At 41.4% G+C, this 20,387-nt stretch overlaps 1 protein-coding gene across 1 annotated transcript in view; it reads right to left on the minus strand.

Moving 5' to 3' along the window:
- ddah1 (dimethylarginine dimethylaminohydrolase 1) overlaps positions 1-20,387 on the minus strand; it is a 127,274-nt gene that overhangs the window by 9,662 nt on the left and 97,225 nt on the right. Inside the window, exons 4-5 of the mRNA XM_060830025.1 lie at positions 18,973-19,092; positions 1,116-1,259 (exon numbers count right to left, since the gene is read on the minus strand). Coding sequence (XP_060686008.1) covers positions 1,116-1,259; positions 18,973-19,092 — 264 coding nt within the window. The remainder of the gene's footprint in view (positions 1-1,115; positions 1,260-18,972; positions 19,093-20,387) is intronic.

Raw genomic sequence — 20,387 nt, forward strand, 5'->3', positions numbered from 1 at the left:
AAGAGATTGCATTTAACCCTCAGCACTGAACACTGCACAGGACTGAGGCACAGGAGCAGGGGGCTGACAACGTTGCAAACAATGAGCCATCACAGGACTCTTGCAGTGCTGGGGATTTGATGATTTTAATATGGGTAGCATGGACTTGTTCCACATTGCAGCTTCTTAATAATAACAAGGAAACATAAGAACAATTTTGTTCCCCTTGCTTGGGGAAGGACATAGCTATATTGGAGGCAGTTTATAGGAGGTTCACTAGATTGCTTCCAGAGATTGGGGGGGTTCGTTTGAAGAAGAGAGATTGAGCAGGTTAGACCGACGCACGGTGAAGTTTCACAGAATGACAGGAGATTGAGTTGAAGTATGTCAGATGCTAAAGGGGATTGACACAGTCAACGTGGAGGTGAGGTTTCCTCATGTTGGATGATCTAGAATGTGAAATCATTGTTTTAGGACAAGGGGTAGTCGATTCAAAACAGAGATGGGGAGAAATTATTTCTTTCTAATCTGTGGAGCTCAATGCCCAGAATGTGCTGGATGCTGGGACCCTGAAGAAAAATTGCAGGAGGTGGGCAGGTTTTTCACTGGCAATGGGTTAAAGGGCAGAAAAATGGCATTGAAGCTGGGATGAGATCAGCCACCATCATATTAAATAGAAGGGCTGAATGGCCTACTGCTGTTTCTAGCTTTTTGAAAATTCATTCATGGCATGTGGACATTGCTGGCTGGGCCCAGCATTTATTTCCCATCACTTATTGCCCAGGGGGCAGTTCAGTGTCAGCCCCATTGCTATGGGTCTGGAGTCACATGTAGGCCAGACCGGTAAGGATGGCACTAAAAGGCATTAGTGAATCAGATGGGGTTTTATAATAGTCAATAGCAGTTTTATGGTCATCAGTAGATTCTTAATTCCAGACATTTTTATTTCTTCAATTTGAATTCCACCATCTGCTGTGGCAGGATTCGAACCCAGAACATAAGCTGAGGTTCTGCATTAACATTCTGGCGATAATGCCACAAGGTTCTTATGTAACAGCAAGTTAACTGTAAAAGCTCCTCTTCTGATCAAAAGTTCTTTAAGAAGTTCCCCAAAGTGAAAGCAATGTTTGATTTACCTTAGCACTTTCAGGAAACTCCTTTGCAGTTCGGTGCAGTAGAATGTGGCCCTTCTCTGGGCTGTTCAGGTAAACACAGTTTGCAGCTTCATCATCTGGCAATATAAGTGTCGTGTAATTGTAGGTAGTCAGTTTCAGCATTTCCTGTTGAGTGAAAGAAGTCAGTCAAACTCAGTGAAGCAGCCACAGTAGAGCCACACTTAACTGGCTCAGTTAGCAGAGACAACCTCTTCCTTTACTTTCTGATCTGATGGGAGCAGGATGTGGCTTTCCAGCCTGTTCCATGATGTCACTAGTTCATGACCTGATCATCGGTCCAACCAGGGACAGGCATGTCCAGTTAGTTTTCACCATGCAGAGAACCAGGTGAGAAAGAGGTGCTCATTTTTGTGATGACACTCTGAAATAATTCTGTGTGGATCCTGAAGAATTCACAGCGTAGGAACAGGCCATTTGGCCCAACAGATTGATGCTAGTCCCTCTGCTGTGTGTGAACCTCCTTCCTCCTTACCTTGATCACACTATAAGCACATCTCTCTGCTCTTTGTCACTTGTACATTTATCTGACTTCCCCTTAAATACATCTCTGCTTTTCTCGTAGTAGTGAGATCCACATTCTCACCCCTGTCTCTAAACAAGCTTTCCTCTCTATTAGTTAGTTCATGGCTCTTATAGCTGGCCATTATTCTACCAGAAAGAATGAACTTTGAGTTTTTTTTTACTCATTCACAGGGGGTGTGAGTATCACTGGGCCAGTATTTATTGCCCATCCCTAATTGCCTAGAGGGTAGATAAACTGAGCCACGCTGCTGTGCACCTGGAGTCACACGTAGGCCAGACCAGGTGAGAATGACAGTTTCCTTCTTTAAAGGGAACCTGAGGGGATTTTCCTGATTACCAACAATGGGTCATCATTAGACTCTTAATTCCAGATTTTTATTGAATTCAAACCCACCATCTGGTATGAGTCAAACTTGAATTCCTGGCATTATATCTGGGTCTCTGGATTAACGGTCCAGTGACAGTAGGACATTGTCTCCCCTTGACTATCTATCACCATCCTGACTTGGAACTATACTCGTACAGCTTCAGTGTCACTCGGTCAAAATCCTTGATCTTTCTCCTTCACAGCTTTGGGAATGTTACAACACCCAAACAACTTGGCAGCTCTAAACCAGCTTGTCCAGGGTAGTTAGGCTTGGGTGATAAATACTGGCCCAACATCTGCCCACTTTTATGCTTTATTTCTCTAATATTTCTCTGTGCCTTCCATCACACTGTTATGCTATACTGCTGTCTCACACTACTGATCTCCACACAGTCAGGAGCTTTTATTGACAAAGAGACACATTTTGACCTTACACCTCCAAACCCAACACCTGCAATTTCATTAATATAAAACCAAAATACTGCAGATTTGAAATAAAAACAGAAAATGATGGAAAAGCCTGATGGATCGGCAAGGTGGGATCTGTGGAGAGAGAAACAGGTTTAATATTTTGAGTCCAGTTCCTCTCCTTGATAACCAAAGGGAGATAGAAATAAAATGGTTGTAGCTGATCAAAAGGATGGCGTGGGAAAAAAAGGGGTGGATTCAGATAGCAATGAGGGCAGAGAGGCTACATTACATTAAAGATGTTACAGAACAAAAGGTAAAGGAAGCAGAAGCAGTGGCAGCTTTAGGAAAGAAACAAAGCATTGATCTATTGTGATTTGGAGTTGCCGGTGTTGGACTGGGGTGTACAAAGTTAAAAATCACACAACACCAGGTTGTAGTCCAACAGGTTTAGTTGGAAGCACACTAGCTTTTGGGGAGACGCTCCTTCATCAGGTGATCTATTGTGTGTGTTAAAGACAGAACAATGAACAATTGTGTCTGAGAATTAAACATGGAGACAAAATTTAAACCATTAAGTGGCCAGCATTCACCCTCAACAGAGAGTGAAAAAGCCTTCTTAGTAACAGGATTAAATTATAATCTCCAGGATGTGGACAAGAAAGATTTCTTAGCAGCAGTACAAACAACATTGAAAGACAACCAACTCACAGACAGACTATCAGATAGACACTCGCACCAACATTAAGCAGAAAAAAGGAAGGAAACACATTCAATGCACAAGAAAGGAAAGGATTTTAAAAAAAAATGTTGCTCTGCTTCCTGCAGTCAAAGTACGCTTGACAGTCATTTTAAATCAAAGAGACTACATTGAGAAAATGAACACGAAATGTTGCAGGTACCAACACTTACCAACAGATGGAGATAGACCCGACCCCATAACAAGAAAACCGTATCACAGCCATACTCAAAAACACTTTTGAAATTTGGAGAAATAAATAAGACTGAGTTCCAAAAAATGAAACCAGATGGATCCAACACACCACGCTTGTATGGATTACCCAAAATTCACAAACCAGGAGCCCCCCCTCAGACCCAAAGTCTCACTACCTAGAACACCAACTTACAGACTGGCCAAGGAGCTACACCAAAGACTAAAACACTTAGTAGAAGACTCACGCCACTCCATCCACTCCACCCAAGAATTTCTGAAGACCATCAAAGATACCAAGATAGAAGAGGATGAAATAATGGTCTCCTTTGATGTAATAGCCCTGTTTACATCAATCAACATTAACCTGGCCAAGGAAACACTGGCTACACTATTAGAAGACCCAAAGACACATACACCAAACACCACCAGCTTCATCAGCAAGGACAGTATCGTCAAGCTACTGGACCTATGCCTTACCACACACTTCACCTTCAACAACAAAATCTCCAGACAAACCAACAGAACACCCACGGGATCTCCAATATCAGGGTTCTTAGCAGAGGCAGTAATGCAGAGACTCAAACAAACAGTTCTACCAACTATCCAACCCAAACTCTGGGTCCGCTACGTGGATGACACCCTTGTCATCACCAAATGAATCAAATTGGAGGAAGCCTTCAAGACCATCAAAATACCCTTACTGGCATAAAATTCACTAAACAGGAGGAAAACAACAACAAGCTGCCATTCCTAGATGTCACAGTAGAGCGAACAGCCAATGGGGAACTGCAAACCAGCGTCTACAGGAAAACAACACATACTGACCAAATACTGAACTACAGAACCAATCATCCCAACACCCACAAATGAAGCTGCATTAGAACATTATTTTAACGATCCACCACACACTGCAGCACAGAGGAACTATGCAGAGCAAAGGAATATCACCTATACAGTGTATTCAAAAAGAACGGGTCCCCAATGAACATAGTCCGCCGATTTAGAGTCATAGAGTTATAGAGATGTACAGCATGGAAACAGACCCTTTGGTCCAACCCGCCCATGCCAACCATAATTCCAAGGAGAAAGTGAGGACTGCAGATGCTGGAGATCAGAGCTGAAAAATGTGTTGCTGGAAAACGCAGCAAGTCAGGCAGCATCCAAGGAGCAAAAGAATCGATGTTTGGGCATAAGCATGATTCCTGAAGAAGGGCTTATGCCTGAAACATCGATTCTCCCGCTCCTTGGATGCTGCCTGACCTGCTGCGCTTTTCCAGCAACACATTTTTCAGACCAGAATCCTAACCCAATCTAGTCCCACCTGCCAGCGCCCGGCGCATATCCCTCCAAACCCTTCCTATCCCACCAAAATGCCTCTTAAATGTTGCAATTGTACCAGCCTCCACCACTTCCTCTGGCAGCTCATACCATATATTTTAAGTTTAATCAAGAGACATAGCTCCAAAAACATATAATCAAGAATGAACCCACTCTACTCACTACTGCAGCCTTTCTCTTGGACACACTTAAAACAATGATTAACTTATCTGATTCTGTGCTGTGAACTTCGCCCAAACAGGTTCCTCCAAGATTAGTTGTGAATTTCACTGTTTGTTAATTTTCCCAGATGCACTCCAATGTCCAGCGATACATGAATTCAAACAGCAAAGGCAGTAGCTCTCTCTCTCCTGCACTGTCCACACCATGTGCTTCCTTTGTCTGTTCTTCTCCCTTTTAAAACTGCTATTGTTTTGACATTTTTTTCCCAAAGTTCCAAAACAATGCAGCAGCATATAGAACAGGAATTGCTGCTCCTGGAATTTGAGGAAATCACCTCCAACACGTAAAATACCTCAAAAAAAAGAGCAGCCAATACAGCCAGAAATTTTTCCTTCCTCCATCTTGGATTACCTAGAATCCTTCTGAGCAACAAACCCAAACAAGCAGACAAGGCCAATCCAGAAATCCTAACCACTCTCCCCTACATGAAAGACATCTCAGAAATGACTGCCAGACAACTCAGACCCCTTGGCATCATGGTAGCCCACAAAACCACCAACACATTAAAACAGCAGCTAATGAACTTGAAAGATCCTATATAGACAACAAGTCATTTACGAAATACCTTGCAAGAACTGTAACAAACACTATATTGGACAAACAAGCAGAGGACCAGCCAGCAGGATACATGAACATCAAAAAGACATGAAACCTCTCTCACTAGTATCCTTGCATACAGATGAGGAAGGATACCACTTCAACTGGGGACAATGCATCGATCCTAGGTCAAGCCAAACAAAGACATGCATGAGAATTCCTAGAAGCAAGGCATTCCAACCGGAACTCTATCAACAAACACATCGACTTGGATCCCATTTACGACCCCCTGAGAAAAAGAAGAGGATATGACATCATCATAGGAAATGATATCACCACAGGAAATGATGTCGCCAACCCAAGGAAACCTAAACACATAAATGAAAAGCAGGCCATACCACCAGTGCTTCGCTGGACGCTCACTGATTATATTACCTAGTATGGTGATGAGACGTCTCCCTGAAACCAAACCTTCCAGCTCAATGGGCAAACATATATCCAGAAGCATTCATTGTCTCAAACTGTTGAACTCAATATTGAAGTGACTTCCATATTTAAGATGTTGATAATTCCAAAGTAATTCACAGCTCTAATCATTCCCAGAAAGAACATCAATAATTTTTATTGAATCCCTACAGCATGGAAATAGACCCTTCAGCCCAACATCTGGAAAGCATCCCACACAGAGCCACCCCCTGCCCTATCCCTACAGTTTCCTATAGGAAATACACCTAACCCACACATCTCTGGAACCGATAGGCAATTTAGCACAGGCCAATGCACCCTAACCTGCACATCCTTGGACCGTGGGAGGTATCCGGAACAGCCGGAGGAAAATTACACAGACATGGGGAGAATGTGCACACAGTCACCTGAGGCTGGAATCGAACCTGGGTCCCTGGTGCTGTTAGACAGCAGTGCGAAGCACTGAGCCACACCCCTGTGCTGCTCTCGCTGACTAATCAGCCAGCGTTTCAGATGCTATTCCGATAAAATGCCTAGTAGAGGAATGACAGGCAAAAACATTCAAATAAAACCAAAACATTGCAGATGCTGGGAACCTAAACCAAGCACAGAGAATGCTGGAGAAACTCAGCAGGTCCGGCAGCATCTGTGGAGAGAGAAACAAAGTGAACGTTTTGAGTCTGTTATGATGAAAAAGAGTCATATCAGACCCAAAACGTGGTGAAGTGGTGTTTCTCAGCCTGTGTCGAGATGGCTGTCATGATAACTCAGTGTTCCGTAAGAAAATGCAGTGATGCTGGAGCTCTGTTGGATGAGGCTGAAAGGCACTGAAAGGGTTAATGCTGAGGCGCGCCTGCATTGTAGCGACATGGGGAGAGAATACCTTTGTATCCTCAAGCAGCAAGAGTTATCTTTGCACAATCACCATGGTATGGATCCAGAGATGTTCATCTCCACCTTCCTGCCCTCTCCCAATAGCCCTTCAACCCATTACTCAGTATTAGAGCTGCACTAATGTTTCAAAGGTATGGTCTCCAATCCCAGCACACCAGCTGGGGAATTTAAAATTCAGTCCATTGGATAAAATCTGGACTGGAAAGCTTTGTTAGAAACCTCTTAAAGAGAGGGTACCACCCTTCACTGGCACACATCTCTGCCCTCTGACACTGCTGGGACGCAGGGTAACTCCAGGGGAGAGGGTGCTGGGGTGGAAGGACTGATTACCTCAATGGGTTAGGGTTTGGATTCTGAAGTATAGGCAGGAAGGAACAAATAAGGAGTGAATCATAGAATCCCTACAGTGTGGAAACAGGCCCTTCAGCCCAACAAGTCCACACCAACCCTCTGAAGAGTAACCCACCCAGACCCAATTACTCTGCATTTCCCCAGGCCAAAGTACCTAACCTACACAACCCTGAACAATTAAGTATGAGCAGTTCACCTAACCTGCACATCTTTGGACTGTGGGAGGAAAGCAGAGCACCTGGAGGAAGCCCATGCAGATGTGAGGAGAATGTGCAAACTTCACACAGTCACCTGAGGCTGGAATCGAACCTGGGTCCCTAGCACTGTGAGGCAGCAGTGCTAACCATTGAGCCACCATGCCATCCTACCTAATGGGGTGCTGTCTTCCGGACCTGAAGCATGGTCCAAATGTGACAGCACAACTTAAGTAAGGACTTGGTCTCCCCACAACCACTGTATTATGGGAATATCTCTCTCAGTCTCAATAAGGTTAACACTGCCACACACCTGCCGGAGGGGGGGGTGGTGGTGTCAGAAGGGTGCTCTCTCAGAGCAACTGGTGGGGGTTTAACCTGAGGGTAAGCACACCTCAGGAAATAGGAGAGGCTGGGTAGGAGAGTCCTTCATTCTAACCTCACGTTGGTGTGGAAATTGAACCCAATCTGTTTGCATGACAAACCAGCCATCCAGCCAACTGAGCTACATGAGTCCACAGGATAAATCCTTTCACAAGCTCAGTTTTTAAAAAATTCATTCACGGAGTGAGGGCATCACTGGCTAAACCAGCGTTTATTGGTCATCCCTAATTGCACAGAGGACAGTTCAGAGTCAACCGCAATTTTAATGTCTTTCCTGACCAGACAAATTGGCAGAATCTTGCAATGTTGAGCGAGGGATTTCAGCCAGTATTCCTGCCATGAATACATTCCACTGAAGAGCTCAGCGTTCTGTATCAGTAAGCTGGCTCTGTATTGAAACAGTTCCTCAGCAAACAAAAAAATACACTGAGCAAATATCCACAACATCAGTCTTCCAGTCCCAGCCTCTGTGAATCTCCCATCCCTCACTCCGAGATGATAATAACATCCCAAATATTCGGAGTGAACAATCATTGAAGAAAGAAAGGCCTATACTCGCTTGAGACACAAGAAGTGTTTGTCTGTGTGGAGTTTGCACATTCTCCCCGTGTCTGCGTGGGTTTCCTCCGGGTGCTCCGGTTTCCTCCCACAATCCAAAGATGTGCAAATTAGGTGGATTGGCCATGGGAAACTGCCCCGATGTGCAGATTAGGTGCATTAGCCATGGGAGTGCATTTTCCAGGGATAGGGCAGCGGAATGGGCCTGGGTGGGATGCTCTTTACAGGGTTGGTGTGGACATGATGGGCCGAATGGCCTGTTCCCACACTGTAGGGTTTCTAGGCTTTCTGTGGAAAATGCAGCCTTGGTGGTGGCATTAAACAAATAAAGCCCAGTTCTGAAGAAGGCTCACTGAACTCAAACTCTGCTTCTCTCTCAACAGGTGCTGCCAGACCTGCTGAGTTTCTCCAGCACATTCTGCTTATTCACGAGGGCCAATCTCCTGCCTTTTCCCAATGTTCCTGCACATCATTCCCATCCAAATAACCAACCAATGGCCCTCTTAAATGCCTCACCTGAAGCTGTGTCTACCACATGTTCAGGCAATGCATTCCAGACTCTAAATATTTGCCTCATTAAAATGGAAATCTTTGTCTTGTCTACACATCGCTTTAAGTCTTGTTCTTTATTCATTTACAAATGGGAACAGTGTATCCCTGTTTACTCGGTCCAGCCCCCTCATGATTTTGAAAACCTCTATTAGAACTCGTTCCAGCCTTCTCCCTCAGGAGAACACTTCCACCTTTTCCCACAGACCCTCTCCATGCGACTTAGCAAATCTACAATCGCTGTTTGAGGAAGGAGGCAGAGAGCGAGATCAGGGAGTGACAGGCCAGTTAGTCTGACATTAGTTGTCAACAAATTATGAGAATCTAAGGAAGCCTCAGCAATGCCAGCTGTCCAGCCAACTGAGCTAACTGACCAAAACCAATCCCGTACACCATCTGCACTCATGACAAATATCCAATCATACACCATCGATACTCACCACAAATATCCAAACATACACCATCAATACTCACCACAAATATCCAATCATACACCATCGATACTCACCACAAATATCCAATCATACACCATCGATACTCACCACAATTATCCAATCATACACCATCAACACTCACCACAAATATCCAATCATACATCATCAATACTCACCACAAATATCCAATCATACATCATCAATACTCACCACAAATATCCAATCATACACCATCAACACTCACCACAAATATCCAATCATACACCATCAATACTCACCACAAATATCCAATCATACATCATCAATACTCACCATAAATATCCAATCATACACCATCAATAATCACCATAAATATCCAATCATACACCATCGATACTCACCACAAATATCCAATCATACATCATCAACACTCACCACAAATATCCAATCATACATCATCAATACTCACCACAAATATCCAATCATACACCATCGATACTCACCACAAATATCCAATCATACATCATCAATACTCACCATAAATATCCAATCATACACCATCAATAATCACCATAAATATCCAATCATACACCATCGATACTCACCACAAATATCCAATCATACATCATCAACACTCACCACAAATATCCAATCATACACCATCGATACTCACCATAAATATCCAATCATACATCATCAATACTCACCACAAATATCCAATCATACACCATCAGCACTCACCACAAATATCCAATCATACACCATCAATACTCAGCACAAATATCCAATCATACACCATTAATACTCACCACAAATATCCAATCATACATCATCAACACTCACCACAAATATCCAATCATACATCATCAATACTCACCACAAATATACAATCATACACCATCAACACTCACCACAAATATCCAAGCATACACCATCAACACTCACCACAAATATCCAATCATACACCATCAATACTCACCACAAATATCCAATCATACACTATCGATACTCACCAGAAATATCCAAGCATACACCATCAACACTCACCACAAATATCCAATCATACATCATCAATACTCACCACAAATATCCAATCATACATCATCAATACTCAGCACAAATATCCAATCATACACCATCAATACTCACCACAAATATCCAATCATACAGCATTAATACTCACCACAAATATCCAATCATACATCATCAACACTCACCACAAATATCCAATCATACATCATCAATACTCACCACAAATATCCAATCATACATCATCAATACTCACCATAAATATCCAATCATACATCATCAATACCCACCACAAATATCCAATCATACACCATCAATACTCACCACAAATATCCAATCATACACCATCAATACTCACCACAAATATCCATTCATACACCATTAATACTCACCACAAATATCCAATCATACAACATCAACACTCACCAGAAATATCCAATCATACACCATCGATACTCACCAGAAATATCCAATCATACACCATTGATACTCACCTGAAATATCCAATCATACACCATCAACACTCACCACAAATATCCAATCATACATCATCAATACTCACCATAAATATCCAATCATACACCATCGATACTCACCACAAATATCCAATCATACACCATCGATACTCACCACAAATATCCAATCATACACCATCAACACTCACCACAAATATCCAATCATACACCATCAATACTCACCACAAATATCCAATCATACATCATCAATACTCACCATAAATATCCAATCATACATCATCAACACTCACCACAAATATCCAATCATACACCATCAACACTCACCACAAATATCCAATCATACATCATCAATACTCATCATAAATATCCAATCATACATCATCAACACTCACCGCAAATATCCAATCATACATCATCAATACTCACCGCAAATATCCAATCATACACCATCAACACTCACCACAAATATCCAATCATACACCATCAATACTCACCACAAATATCCAAGCATACACCATCAACACTCACCACAAATATCCAATCATACATCATCATTACTCACCACAAATATCCAATCATACATCATCAATACTCAGCACAAATATCCAATCATACACCACCAATACTCACCACAAATATCCAATCATACAGCATTAATACTCACCACAAATATCCAATCATACATCATCAACACTCACCAGAAATATCCAATCATACACCATCGATACTCACCACAAATATCCAATCATACATCATCAATACTCACCATAAATATCCAATCATACACCATCAATAATCACCATAAATATCCAATCATACACCATCGATACTCACCACAAATATCCAATCATACATCATCAACACTCACCACAAATATCCAATCATACACCATCAACACTCACCACAAATATCCAATCATACACCATCAATACTCACCACAAATATCCAATCATACACCATCAACACTCACCACAAATATCCAATCATACACCATCGATACTCACCACAAATATCCAATCATACATCATCAATACTCACCATAAATATCCAATCATACACCATCAATAATCACCATAAATATCCAATCATACACCATCGATACTCACCACAAATATCCAATCATACATCATCGATACTCACCACAAATATCCAATCATACACCATCAATACTCACCACAAATATCCAATCATACACCATCAACTCACCACAAATATCCAATCATACATCATCAATACTCACCACAAATATCCAATCATACATCATCATTACTCACCACAAATATCCAATCATACATCATCAATACTCAGCACAAATATCCAATCATACACCATCAATACTCACCACAAATATCCAATCATACAGCATTAATACTCACCACAAATATCCAATCATACATCATCAACACTCACCACAAATATCCAATCATACACCATCGATACTCACCACAAATATCCAATCATACATCATCAATACTCACCACAAATATCCAATCATACACCATCGATACTCACCACAAATATCAAATCATACATCATAGATACTCACCATAAATATCCAATCATACACCATCAATAATCACCATAAATATCCAATCATACACCATCGATACTCACCACAAATATCCAATCATACATCATCAACACTCACCGCAAATATCCAATCATACATCATCAATACTCACCACAAATATCCAATCATACACCATCAACACTCACCACAAATATCCAATCATACACCATCAATACTCACCACAAATATCCAAGCATACACCATCAACACTCACCACAAATATCCAATCATACATCATCATTACTCACCACAAATATCCAATCATACATCATCAATACTCAGCACAAATATCCAATCATACACCATCAATACTCACCACAAATATCCAATCATACAGCATTAATACTCACCACAAATATCCAATCATACATCATCAACACTCACCACAAATATCCAATCATACATCATCAATACTCACCATAAATATCCAATTATACATCATCAATACCCACCACAAATATCCAATCATACACCATCAATACTCAGCACAAATATCCAATCATACACCATCAATACTCACCACAAATATCCATTCATACACCATTAATACTCACCACAAATATCCAATCATACATCATCAACACTCACCACAAATATCCAATCATACACCATCGATACTCACCAGAAATATCCAATCATACACCATCGATACTCACCAGAAATATCCAATCATACACCATTGATACTCACCTGAAATATCCAATCATACACCATCAACACTCACCACAAATATCCAATCATACATCATCAATACTCACCATAAATATCCAATCATACACCATCGATACTCACCACAAATATCCAATCATACATCATCAATAGTCATCACAAATATCCAGTCATACACCATCAACACTCACCACAAATATCCAATCATACATCATCAATACTCACCACAAATATCCAATCATACACCATCGATACTCACCACAAATATCCAATCATACATCATCAATACTCACCATAAATATCCAATCATACACCATCAATAATCACCATAAATATCCAATCATACATCATCAACACTCACCACAAATATCCAATCATACACCATCGATACTCACCACAAATATCCAATCATACATCATCAATACTCACCACAAATATCCAATCATACACCATCAGCACTCACCACAAATATCCAATCATACACCATCAATACTCAGCACAAATATCCAATCATACACCATTAATACTCACCACAAATATCCAATCACACATCATCAACACGCACCACAAATATCCAATCATACATCATCAATACTCACCACAAATATACAATCATACACCATCAACACTCACCACAAATATCCAAGCATACACCATCAACACTCACCACAAATATCCAATCATACACCATCAATACTCACCACAAATATCCAATCATACACTATCGATACTCACCAGAAATATCCAATCATACACCATCAACACTCACCACAAATATCCAATCATACACCATCAACACTCACCACAAATATCCAATCATACATCATCAATACTCACCACAAATATCCAATCATACACCATCGATACTCACCACAAATATCCAATCATACATCATCAATACTCACCACAAATATCCAATCATACACCATCGATACTCACCACAAATATCAAATCATACATCATAGATACTCACCATAAATATCCAATCATACACCATCAATAATCACCATAAATATCCAATCATACACCATCGATACTCACCACAAATATCCAATCATACATCATCAACACTCACCGCAAATATCCAATCATACATCATCAATACTCACCACAAATATCCAATCATACACCATCAACACTCACCACAAATATCCAATCATACACCATCAATACTCACCACAAATATCCAAGCATACACCATCAACACTCACCACAAATATCCAATCATACATCATCAATACTCACCACAAATATCCAATCATACATCATCAATACTCAGCACAAATATCCAATCATACACCATCAATACTCACCACAAATATCCAATCATACAGCATTAATACTCACCACAAATATCCAATCATACATCATCAACACTCACCACAAATATCCAATCATACATCATCAATACTCACCACAAATATCCAATCATACATCATCAATACTCACCATAAATATCCAATCATACATCATCAATACCCACCACAAATATCCAATCATACACCATCAATACTCACCACAAATATCCAATCATACATCATCAATACTCACCACAAATATCCATTCATACACCATTAATACTCACCAGAAATATCCAATCATACATCATCAACACTCACCACAAATATCCAATCATACACCATCGATACTCACCACAAATATCCAATCATACACCATCGATACTCACCAGAAATATCCAATCATACACCATCAACACTCACCACAAATATCCAATCATACATCATCAATACTCACCATAAATATCCAATCATACACCATCGATACTCACCACAACTATCCAATCATACATCATCAATAGTCATCACAAATATCCAGTCATACACCATCAACACTCACCACAAATATCCAATCATACATCATCAATACTCACCACAAATATCCAATCATACACCATCAATACTCACCACAAATATCCAATCATACATCATCAATACTCACCATAAATATCCAATCATACATCATCAATAATCACCATAAATATCCAATCATACACCATCGATACTCACCACAAATATCCAATCATACATCATCAACACTCACCACAAATATCCAATCATACACCATCAACACTCACCACAAATATCCAATCATACACCATCAATACTCACCACAAATATCCAATCATACACCATCAACACTCACCACAAATATCCAATCATACACCATCGATACTCTCCACAAATATCCAATCATACATCATCAATACTCACCATAAATATCCAATCATACACCATCAATAATCACCATAAATATCCAATCATACACCATCGATACTCACCAGAAATATCCAATCATACATCATCAATACTCACCACAAATATCCAATCATACACCATCAATACTCACCACAAATATCCAATCATACACCATCAACACTCACCACAAATATCCAATCATACATCATCAATACTCACCACAAATATCCAATCATACACCATCAATACTCACCACAAATATCCAATCATACAGCATTAATACTCACCACAAATATCCAATCATACATCATCAACACTCACCACAAATATCCAATCATACATCATCAATACTCACCACAAATATCCAATCATACACCATCAATACTCAGCACAAATATCCAATCATACACCATCAATACTCACCACAAATATCCATTCATACACCATTAATACTCACCACAAATATCCAATCATACATCATCAACACTCACCACAAATATCCAATCATACACCATCGATACTCACCACAAATATCCAATCATACACCATCGATACTCACCAGAAATATCCAATCATACATCATCAACACTCACCACAAATATCCAATCATACACCATCGATACTCACCACAAATATCCAATCATACACCATCGACACTCACCACAAATATCCAATCATACACCATCAACACTCACCACAAATATCCAATCATACACCATCGACACTCACCACAAATATCCAATCATACACCATCAACACCCACCACAAATATCCAATCATACACCATCGATACTCACCAGAAATATTGCAGAGTTACATTGCACTTTGCTCAAAAGCTGCATACATTCATGTAGAACTCTGAGCTCAAAAACTGCAGGAATTTATGTAAAACTCTGTTATCTCACTTTTTAGATTAGAATCAATCTAAACATCAGGTCATAGACAGAGAACACAGGGAGCTTACACCTTCAACATATTGTCTAGCTATCACCATTGTTAGCAGCTAACCCGAGAATGCAACTTTAAAAAGAAGGGTTTTGTGATTTACACATGAAAGAAGTGGAACTATCACTGTATTCTAACAGATGAAAGGCTTAAGAATCAATTTTTCAATGTATAATTTCAGTTGCATCACACTGTAAATTTTTGCTATATATTCTGTGTTACGATCGAGCCCTCCACTATCACCTGATGAAGGAGCGTCGCTCCGAAAGCTAGTGTGCTTCCAAATAAACCTGTTGGACTATAACCTGGTGTTGTGTGATTTTTAACTTTGTACACCCCAGTCAAACACCGGCATCTCCAAATCATGATTCCATTTAGGTAGTAATCTGCCTTCCTGTTCCTGCCACCAAAGTGGATAACCGTATATTTATCCACATTAAACTGCATCTGCCATGCATCTGTCCACTCACCTAGCCTGTCCAAGTCACCCTGTAATCTCCTAACATCCTCCTCACATTTCACCCTGACACCCAGCTTTGTATCATGATGTTGCTTCATTGCACAGCTGTTAACAATTCTTTTGTCATGTATAAATGTTTGTTCACTCGGTGGTAAAGACATTATCTGATTTATTTTGTGATCTCTATCGCCTTTGTTCTTGCTGTCTTCCTGTAATTGGAGTTGCATTTTACTAGTGCCCTGGTGAGAGGTTGGTGTCTGGATGAGCGTGAGGAAGGTGGGTAACATGGTGAAGGAAGGAAGGGGACAAACTACCTATCAGGTTCTCAATGCCAGGACACTCTGCCAACAATACCCTGGGACGGTTTGATGGGGACAGTGTACAGAGAGCTTTACTCTGCAGCTAACTTCATGTTATACCTGTCTTGGGAGTGTTTGATGGGGGATGGTGTAGAGGTTGCTTTACTCTGCAGCTAACTCCGTGCTGTCCATGTCCTGGGAGTGTTTGATGGGGACAGTGTAGAGGGGGCTTTACTCTGTATCTAACTTCATGTTATACCTGTCCTGGGAGTGTTTGATGGGGGATGGTGTAGAGGCTGTTTTACTCTGCAGCTAACCCCGCGCTGTCCCTGTTCTGGGAGTGTTTGATGGGGGCAGTGTAGAGGTTGCTTTACTCTTCATCTAACCCTGTGCTGTCCCTGTCCTGGGAGTGTTTGATGGGGGACAGTGTACTCACCAAACTCTCTCTCGCTTGATAGCGCCCCCTGGCTACCCCCAGCCACCCTGATTTGCTGACCCCTGGAAAATGGCAGAAGCTCCAGTGACATTGATTGAACTGGAATGAGAATACAGCCGAGCTCTCAGTAATGTCCATGCAGAGTCACTGCTCACTCTTCAGCCCGTTGTCAGGTCAGGCAGAACTGGACTTAATCAGATATGGGGAAACTTGCACAATGAAAATCATTGCAAAATGCTGAACACCATCCATCACTCCTCAGATAGGATAGCAATCCTTGTTCAAACATAACAAGATCTAGACAATATCTAGGCTTGGGCTGACAAGTGGCAAGTGGGTGGCACAGTGGTTAGCACTGCTGCCTCACTGCACCAGGGACCCGGGTTCAATTCCTGCCTCAGGCAACTCTCTGTGTGGAGTTTGCACATTCTCCCCGTGTCAGCGTGGGTTTCCTCCAGGTGCTCCGGTTTCCTCCCACAGTCCAAAGATGTGCAGGTCAGGTGAATTGGCCATGCTAAGTGTAGGGGAATGGGTCTGGGTGGATTGTGCTTTGGTGGGTCAGTGTGGGCTTGTTGGGCTGAAGGGCCTATTTCCACACTGTAGGTAATCTAATCTTTAAAAAATAATTGGTACAAATTTACAAGTAACATTTGCACCACACAGGCTATGACCACGAATGCGGTGGAATACTCCCCACTTGCCTGGATGGGGGCAGCTCCAACAACACTCAAGAAACTCAATATCATCCAGGACAAAGCAGCCACTTAATTGGCACCACATCCCCTCCCCCCACCACCGATGCTCAGTCGCAGCAGTGTGTACCATCTACATGATGCACTGCAGAAACTCACCAAAGATCCTCACCTTCCAAACCTACGATCTCTTCTATCTAGAAGAACAAGGGCAGCGGATACATGGGAACACATCCCCTGCACATACCCCTCCAAGCCAGGAACCATCCTGACTTGGAAATATATCACCATTTCTCCACTGTCACTGGGTCGAAATCCTGGAATTCCTTCCCTCAGGGCATTGTGGGTCAACACACAGCGCATGGGCTGCAGCAGGTTCAAGAAGGCAATTCTCAAGGGGCAACTAGGGACGGCCAATAAATGCTGACCCACTCTGTGATGCCTATATCCTTTTTAATAAAAGATCCTTACCAACAACCTGCACAACTTCTGGTCCCTTTCATGTTTTTAATGCATTGGAGATCTGAGGCTTATCATCCTGTTGTCATTGTACCCTATTTGTCAGTACTATGATCCTACATTTATATAGCAACTTTCCTGTCTGCAGGAACTCTCATGGTGCTTGTAGTCATTGTAATATTATTGAATAGTTGTCCATGTTGCCACTGTGTAAAACCAGAGGCTGGGAGAGAGGTCAGAAACAGTTCTTCATAACAGTGCGGCAATGCTATGGAGCTCTCTTGCACAAAGCCCATTATGTGTTTGTTCAGTAAACTCTGAGTAGCCGGGATTGGAGGAAACGTTGCGGTGTTGTGGGGAAATGGCGTGAAGGTTAGCAGCAGCAATTACCAATGCGGGCTGAGTGCCTCTTCCTGTTATGTCCTACATACCTTCAGAGTCTTCTGAGCTTCTACGCTTGAGCCAATGGCAATCAGGTCAGGACCAGCCATAGTGCAGAAAGTCTTCAGATGTAGAGTACCTGTCACATCCACTGGGATGACCACATAGTCCTGTAATCAACAAATATCAGCTTAGTCTGGTATTGGCTGAACCAAATCAATGCCTCCAAAATTATAGCTAATTGCACATAACCAGGACTATATTCATCTGCTACTTTAAGATTGTTCTGTGTTGTATTGACTTTTTGCCTGCTGTTTTTTCTGCAATACTCTGATTGTTATTTTCTGTGGAGTGGGCCACTTCATCTTTCCAGTGTTAAATCTGTTGTTTAAGTGTGGCTCTGCCTGTGAGGGTGTCCCCAGTGTACTTAGTGCAGGGAAACTGGGTAATATCACAGCGACACACACACATGCACATACATACACATGCATACACAGACACACACACACACAGACATACACACACAGACACACACACACACACAGTGACAGACACACACAGGTACACAAACACACACACACAAACACAGAAAAACACACATAAACATAAATAGACACATATGCACAAACACACAGAGATACAAAAATGTGCAGACACACACTCCGAAATACACAGACACAATTAGACAGACACAACACACTCACAGCAATACCATCATATCATGCCAATAAACCTATTCATGTCCACACAAACTCACACATCGTAGTTTAAAAGTAGGAGGTCATCTATTAAAGCAGAGAAAAGGAAACAGTTTTCTTTCAGATGGCTGAGAGAATTCCCTTCCTCAAAAGGCCATGGGTGTATGAGCTTTGAAGATTTTTAATACAAAAATGGCCAGGTTCTTGATGAACAAGTGGACAAAAGATTTGGAGGAAATGCAGGAATGTAGAGTAAGGGTAGAAACATTCAGCCACAATCTTATTGAATGGCAGTACAGGCTTGAATGGCTGAATGGCCTATACTTGTTCCTTGTTTGTATCTACTGAGAGAGCAACAAGAATGGCTGAACAGTGACCGTCAGTGGGAACCTCAGGTGAACTTTGCTGTGGAGTAATTCCACAAGACCCCACTAGCAAATTGGAATGAGCGAGAGGGCAGTGACCATCACTGATAAGTCACCACTGAGGGAGGTACAGCCATGAATTGGTACCCGACTGACAGAGGGCTGTGATAAATATGACAAGGAGGAACTAGATCAACAGACAGAACAAATCACAGTTTTGGTAACTGGCAAAACAATTAGAGGAGAATTGTTATGATTTGAAATATGCTGCCTGAAAGGCCAGTGGAAACAGCCTCAATAATAACATTGCAAAGCCAGTGTGTGAAGAACTATGTGGGGAAGCAGAACCAATCAAAGACCCAATACTGGGTTGAACAAGCTCTGACAGTGTTATAAACTTCA

The sequence above is a fragment of the Hemiscyllium ocellatum genome, chromosome 9, assembly GCF_020745735.1.
Source record: "Hemiscyllium ocellatum isolate sHemOce1 chromosome 9, sHemOce1.pat.X.cur, whole genome shotgun sequence".
Taxonomy (NCBI): domain Eukaryota; kingdom Metazoa; phylum Chordata; class Chondrichthyes; order Orectolobiformes; family Hemiscylliidae; genus Hemiscyllium; species Hemiscyllium ocellatum.